At 53.6% G+C, this 7,500-nt stretch overlaps 1 protein-coding gene across 2 annotated transcripts in view; it reads left to right on the forward strand.

Moving 5' to 3' along the window:
* Window positions 1–7,500, forward strand: part of LOC140396016 (C-reactive protein-like) — a 65,773-nt gene that overhangs the window by 32,977 nt on the left and 25,296 nt on the right. Inside the window, exons 1-2 of one of the 2 annotated variants that reach the window (XM_072484060.1) lie at window positions 766–807; window positions 3,529–3,604. In XM_072484060.1, the coding sequence (XP_072340161.1) occupies window positions 3,541–3,604 (64 nt within the window). In that variant the 5' untranslated portion in view covers window positions 766–807; window positions 3,529–3,540. Of the gene's footprint in view, window positions 1–765; window positions 808–3,528; window positions 3,605–7,500 lie in introns of those variants that run through there. The other variant, XM_072484061.1, reaches the window with a different exon arrangement.

Genomic DNA, 7,500 nt, shown 5'->3' on the forward strand with positions numbered 1-7,500 from the left:
GAGACGGAACAGAGAGAGAGAGACAGAAACAGAGAGAGAGAGAGAGACGGAAACAGAGAGAGAGAGAGACGGAAACAGAGAGAGAGAGAGACGGAACAGAGAGAGAGAGACGGAAACAGAGAGAGAGAGAGAGACGGAACAGAGAGAGAGAGACTGAAACAGAGAGAGAGAGGGTCGGAACAGAGAGAGAGAGACGGAAACAGAGAGAGAGAGACGGAAACAGAGAGAGAGAGACGGAAACAGAGAGACGGAAACAGAGAGAGAGAGAGACGGAAACAGAGAGAGAGAGAGACGGAACAGAGAGAGAGAGACGGAAACAGTGAGAGAGAGAGACGGAAACAGTGAGAGAGAGAGACGGAACAGAGAGAGAGAGACGGAAACGGAGAGAGAGAGAGTCGGAAACAGAGAGAGAGAGACGGAAACAGAGAGAGAGACGGAAACAGAGAGAGAGAGAGAGAGACGGGAACAGAGAGAGAGAGAGACGGAAACAGAGAGAGAGAGAGACGGAAACAGAGAGAGAGAGACAGAAACAGAGAGAGAGAGAGACGGAAACAGAGAGAGAGAGAGACGGAAACAGAGAGAGAGAGAGACGGAACAGAGAGAGAGAGACGGAAACAGAGAGAGAGAGAGACGGAAACAGAGAGAGAGAGAGAGACGGAAACAGAGAGAGAGAGAGACGGAAACACAGAGAGAGAGAGATGGAACAGAGAGAGAGAGACGGAAACAGAGAGAGAGAGAGAGAGAGAGGGACAGGGAGAGAGAGAGGGACAGGGAGAGAGACAGGGACAGAGGGTGAGAGCGTAACAGGTAACAGCATCCTTCACACACCCTGAGTATCCACCACCCACTGGGAGAGAGAGAGACAGAGAGAGAGAGAGACAGAGAGAGAGAGACGGAAACAGAGAGAGAGAGACGGAAACAGAGAGAGAGAGACGGGAACAGAGAGAGAGAGACGGAAACAGAGAGAGTGAGAGACGGAAACAGAGAGAGAGAGAGAGAGAGGGAAACAGAGAGAGAGAGACAGAAACAGAGAGAGAGAGACGGAAACAGAGAGAGAGAGTCGGAAACAGAGAGAGAGAGAGAGAGAGGGAAACAGAGAGAGAGAGAGAGAGACGGAACAGAGAGAGAGAGACGGAAACAGAGAGAGAGAGAGACGGAACAGAGAGAGAGAGACGGAAACAGAGAGAGAGAGAGACGGAAACAGAGAGAGAGAGAGACGGGAACAGAGAGAGAGAGAGACGGGAACAGAGAGAGAGAGAGACGGAAACAGAGAGAGAGAGAGACGGAAACAGAGAGAGAGAGAGACGGAACAGAGAGAGAGAGACGGAACAGAGAGAGAGAGACGGAAACACAGAGAGAGAGAGACGGAAACAGAGAGAGAGAGAGACGGAACAGAGAGAGAGAGACGGAAACAGAGAGAGAGAGAGACGGAAACAGAGAGAGAGAGAGACGGAAACAGAGAGAGAGAGAGACGGAAACAGAGAGAGAGAGAGACGGAAACAGAGAGAGAGAGAGACGGAACAGAGATAGAGAGACGGAACAGAGATAGATAGACGGAAACAGAGAGAGAGAGAGACGGAACAGAGAGAGAGAGACGGAAACAGAGAGAGAGAGAGACGGAAACAGAGAGAGAGAGAGACGGAACAGAGAGAGAGAGACGGAAACAGAGAGAGAGAGAGAGAGAGGGAAACAGAGAGAGAGAGAGACGGAACAGTGGGAGAGAGAGACGGAAACAGAGAGAGAGAGAGACGGAACAGAGAGAGAGAGACGGAAACAGAGAGAGAGAGAGACGGAACAGAGAGAGAGAGAGACGGAAACAGAGAGAGAGAGAGACGGAAACAGAGAGAGAGAGAGACGGAACAGAGAGAGAGAGACAGAAACAGAGAGAGAGAGAGACGGAAACAGAGAGAGAGAGAGACGGAACAGAGAGAGAGAGACGGAATCAGAGAGAGAGAGAGACGGAAACAGAGAGAGAGAGAGACGGAAACAGAGAGAGAGAGAGACGGAAACAGAGAGAGAGAGAGACGGAACAGAGAGAGAGAGACGGAACAGAGAGAGAGAGACGGAAACAGAGAGAGAGAGAGACGGAAACAGAGAGAGAGAGAGACGGAAACAGAGAGAGAGTGAGACGGAACAGAGAGAGAGAGACGGAAACAGAGAGAGAGAGAGACGGAACAGAGAGAGAGAGACGGAACAGAGAGAGAGAGACGGAAACAGAGAGAGAGAGAGACGGAAACAGAGAGAGAGAGAGACGGAACAGAGAGAGAGAGACGGAACAGAGAGAGAGAGACGGAACAGAGAGAGAGAGACGGAACAGAGAGAGAGAGACGGAAACAGAGAGAGAGAGACGGAAACAGAGAGAGAGAGAGAGAGAGGGAAACAGAGAGAGAGAGAGAGGGAAACAGAGAGAGAGAGAGACGGAAACAGAGAGAGAGAGAGACGGAACAGAGAGAGAGAGACGGAACAGAGAGAGAGAGACGGAAACAGAGAGAGAGAGACGGAAACAGAGAGAGACAGAGACGGAACAGAGAGAGAGAGACGGAAACAGAGAGAGAGAGAGAGAGACGGAAACAGAGAGAGAGAGACGGAAACAGAGAGAGAGACGGAAACAGAGAGAGAGAGAGACGGGAACAGAGAGAGAGAGAGACGGAAACAGAGAGAGAGAGAGACGGAAACAGAGAGAGAGAGAATGAAACAGAGCGAGAGAGAGACGGAAACAGAGAGAGAGAGTCGGAAACAGAGAGAGAGAGTCGGAAACAGAGAGAGAGAGTCGGAAACAGAGAGAGAGAGACGGAAACAGAGAGAGAGAGACGGAAACAGAGAGAGAGAGAGACGGAAACAGAGAGAGAGAGAAACGGAAACAGAGAGAGAGAGAGACGGAACAGAGAGAGAGAGACGGAAACAGAGAGAGAGAGAGAGACGGAAACAGAGAGAGAGAGAGACGGAAACAGAGAGAGAGTGAGACGGAACAGAGAGAGAGAGACGGAAACAGAGAGAGAGAGACGGAAACAGAGAGAGAGAGAGACGGAACAGAGAGAGAGAGAGACGGAAACAGAGAGAGAGAGACGGAAACAGAGAGAGAGAGACAGAAACAGAGAGAGAGAGAGACGGAAACAGAGAGAGAGAGAGAGACGGAAACAGAGAGAGAGAGACGGAAACAGAGAGAGAGAGACGGAAACAGAGAGAGAGAGATTGGAGATACTCGGTGTCTCGCTCAGAGAGAGGAGACTGGGAAAGATCCCGAGGGTTTTGGGCAGGGTCAGGAGTGAGAACCAGCTCCCCCTAATGGCTACATCGAGATGGAGCGGGCAAAGATTCAAACTCCCAGGCCAATAGTGTCGGAACGATGTGAGGATTTGATAACGATTGGATTTGACACAAGTTATGTAGAAGGTTGCGGGGTCAAGGCAGGGGATTGGGACGGACTAGAATGCTGTCTGAGCAAACAAGGATATACTCGATGGACCGAGCGGCTCTCCTCCCTCAGCATGGTGACCATTCTGTGATTGTGATTATTGTCCTTCACAGCCTCGAGTCAGGATGGGGAAACTGCTACTTCTCGTATTGCTCGGATGTGCTTGGCTGTCGGGAGGAGTCAATGGAGGTACTTCTGCTCCAGAATCCATCCAGAGAGAGTGTGTGAGTGTGTGTGTGTGTGAGAGAGAGAGAGAGAGCGCGAGAGAGAAAGAGAGCGCGCGCGCACGAGAGAGAGGGAGCGCGCGCGCACGGGAGAGGGAGCGCGCGCGCACGAGAGAGAGGGAGCACACGCGCGCGAGAGAAAGAGAGAGCGCACGCGCGCGAGAGAGAGAGAGAGAGAGCGCACCGCGCGCGAGAGAGAGAGAGGGAGAGGGAGCGCGCGCGCGCGCGCGAGAGAGAGAGAGAGGGAGCGCGCGCGTGAGAGAGAGGGAGCGCGCGCGAGAGGGGGAGCGCGCGCGAGAGGGACAGCATCTTTCGATGCTTGTGGTGGTAATTCTTGGCGGCATCTGTCCTGAAAGCCCGGTTGCCTGTTGGTAGTGCAGCAAACGTGAATGGGTCAGATGCATCGCCCTGCCACGGTCTGTCATTGTACTGAGCTGAGCAGTAACAGTGCCCCTCATGGGCAGAGTTGTACCATGTCGTACCAGTCGTAGTTCCATTGGTGTTGTTTGTGTTGTGCTTGTTGCTGATGTTGTTGCCTTTGGTACGCTTCTTGCTATTGTCTTTGATGTTGTTGTGGTGGTTGGTTTCGTTGCCGTGTTTGCTGCGCTCAAGGACCACACCCTGTGGATAATCCGAGTCCTTCACACAGTTACTCGTGTCAGCGTCCTTTGTGGCGCCTGCTGCCTCCTTGAGCGTGCCGTCGCTGAGTTCGCGGCACTCCCGTATGGAGTCATGTCCGGCTTACTTGAGTCAGCTTTGGTTTGTCGATGCTCCCCGTCCGGAGTCATTTCAGGTTCACTTGAATCTTCTGAGATTTCGTGATGCTCCCCGTTCGGAGACAAAACGTTCAGGAATGCATTTGCTTGTGGAGAGGCTCGAGCGAGTGAGGTTTGACGTAACGTGGGGTCACCGGAGTCACCAGTAGTCTCACTGTGATTGTCGAGTGCCTCTGTCCATTCTAGCTGAGGTCTGTCACGTTGCACATCTGGTATGGGAAGTGGGATGCTGTCGTCACTTGTCGCACATACAGTGGGTAGAGCCTCAGTGTCTTCTCGTCGTTAACTTGAGCTGGGTAGACCGTCAGAGCCTTCTTCTTGTTCACTTGAGCGTGGCAGACCTGCATCGTCTGTTGCTGGTTGCTCAGAGGAGGTTGCTAGACCCTCATGGTCGTGTTCATGCAAGGACTGCTCGTCGGAGTCTTGCATTGCTTCTATCGTGGAGGCTGTCCACGAGCTCGCTGTCGAGGAAAGTGTCACTCCCTCTGTGGCGTCTTGCAGCGTTCCTTGTGTGGAATCGAGCATTGGTCTCTCTGTGGATACTGTCATCACTTCTTGTTCCTGCAAGGACTGCGCTCTGGAGTCTTGCGTTGCTTCTGACGTGCAGTTGTCTCGCTGTGGAGTCTTTCATCGCTTTCTGTGTGGAGGCTGGGACCCTTCGTGGTGCGTGGACCACTCTCTGTGTGGAGTCGGGGACCCTTCGCGGTGCGTGGACCACTCTCTGTGTGGAGTCGGGGACCCTTCGCGGTGCGTGGACCACTCTCTGTGTGGAGTCGGGGACCCTTCGTGGTGCGTGGACCACTCTCTGTGTGGCAGCAGGCCACTCTCTGTGGGCTTGTACCGCTCTCTGTCTCTTGGTTTCAGGCCGCAGCATCATCCTGCACTCACGGGTCGGGATGTCGTAGATGCTGGGCTGAAGATCCTCAAATCCGAAGAACTCTTCGTCGGGGTCGCCAATGTACAACACGTCTAGTTGCGGATCGGATTTGGTACTGGGGTAGCCTCCCAGGGTGAAAGCTTCGTCTGAGTCGTTATCTTCTAGGACCATATCATCACGTTTTGTGTCGGAGCTGGCATTGGGCTCGCGATGTCCAAAGAAGAATTCAAGGTCTGAGTCATAGTCTTCAAGGACTGTATCATCTCTTTGGGCGGTGCTAACTGCTTGTTGCAGGGTTCTGCCGAGGTTACTTTCAGCTACTGGTCGAATTTCAGGCATTGGGCTGTCGTTCCAGGTGAGAGAATCTGGTTTTGAGGCTTAAAATTTTTTTTTTTCATGTTTTGGGACATTTCCCCTTGAAGTGGGCGTGGTCGGGGCCCCTGATGTCATGAAGCATGTGACGTAGTGCGTAGGAAGCGTTTGCGCATGCGCACATCGCTGTTCCTTTACTTGGGGCCTTTTTCTCAACTGCACATGTGCAGCACCTTTTCCAAGATGGCTGCAATTCAAAACCGCCGTTCGTTGCGGCAAGCCTACCTCGCGGTGAGTTTTGGCGCCTCTTTTACCTTTTCTTCTTGTATGTTCCTCGCAGAATTTGTCCAGGACTGCCTGGAAATCGTTCTTGTTTTGCCCCTTTGAGTATTTGAAGGTCTGGAAGATTTCAGCTGCTTCTGGACCCGCGATGGTAAGTGGAAGTTTATTTTCTCTGCATCCGCCACGCCATCTGAGTCGGATGCTACCAGGTAGATCTCGAATCTCTGCCTGAACCAACGCCAGTTTTCACTGAGATTGCCTTGGTACCTGAGCTGCTGTGGAACCGGAATCACGAACATCATCTTGCCTGGCTGCTGTTGCTGGTTGTCACTGTTTGCTGACTTTTAACTATATGGATTGAAACAGTTCACTCCTGGTACCATGTTTTGTTACGCTCTTGACGTAGCATAAGCTGCTTCCTTGATGTGCACTCTGACAAAGGAAGGTTCAGATTTGGAGATAGCCTTAACACGTTTATTAAAGTATTAACAATTCTCCTACTTGGATTCAACGCTACTGTTAATCCTGCTATAGCTACTCTGACTGACGAACCAGTCTGCTACAATCCAAGTGGTGGGAGTGATGTTCAATCAACCCTGTGTCTGTACTCAGAGTGTCTCCACTGGAAAGAGACTGAGCATGTGTGATGTGTCCTTTTATATGGGTTGGTGTAATGCCCCCCTGTGGTAGAGTCATCTCTGTGTGTATCGTGAATGCCCATTGGTCGTGTCCTATCTTACTGACCTATTGGTTGACTGTCTGTGTGTCAAGTCTCTGGTGCTCCTTCTAGTGTCTAGCTAGGTGTAGTGTATGTACATTAACCCTTGGTGTACTTACAGTGAGTGTGTGAGGGAGAGTGTGGGCGAGAGGGAGTGTGGGCGAGAGGGAGTGTGGGCGAGAGGGAGTGTGGGCGAGAGGGAGTGTGGGCGAGAGGGAGTGTGGGCGAGAGGGAGTGTGGGCGAGAGGGAGTGTGGGCGAGAGGGAGTGTGGGCGAGAGGGAGTGTGGGCGAGAGGGAGTGTGGGCGAGAGGGAGTGTGGGCGAGAGGGAGTGTGGGCGAGAGGGAGTGTGGGCGAGAGGGAGTGTGGGCGAGAGGGAGTGTGGGCGAGAGGGAGTGTGGGCGAGAGGGAGTGTGGGCGAGAGGGAGTGTGGGCGAGAGGGAGTGTGGGCGAGAGGGAGTGTGGGCGAGAGGGAGTGTGGGCGAGAGGGAGTGTGGGCGAGAGGGAGTGTGGGCGAGAGGGAGTGTGGGCGAGAGGGAGTGTGGGCGAGAGGGAGTGTGGGCGAGAGGGAGTGTGGGCGAGAGGGAGTGTGGGCGAGAGGGAGTGTGGGCGAGAGGGAGTGTGGGCGAGAGGGAGTGTGGGCGAGAGGGAGTGTGGGCGAGAGGGAGTGTGGGCGAGAGGGAGTGTGGGCGAGAGGGAGTGTGGGCGAGAGGGAGTGTGGGCGAGAGGGAGTGTGGGCGAGAGGGAGTGTGGGCGAGAGGGAGTGTGGGCGAGAGGGAGTGTGGGCGAGAGGGAGTGTGGGCGAGAGGGAGTGTGGGCGAGAGGGAGTGTGGGCGAGAGGGAGTGTGGGCGAGAGGGAGTGTGGGCGAGAGGGAGTGTGGGCGAGAGGGAGTGTGG

Source organism: Scyliorhinus torazame, chromosome 19 (assembly GCF_047496885.1).
Source record: "Scyliorhinus torazame isolate Kashiwa2021f chromosome 19, sScyTor2.1, whole genome shotgun sequence".
Lineage (NCBI taxonomy): Eukaryota > Metazoa > Chordata > Chondrichthyes > Carcharhiniformes > Scyliorhinidae > Scyliorhinus > Scyliorhinus torazame.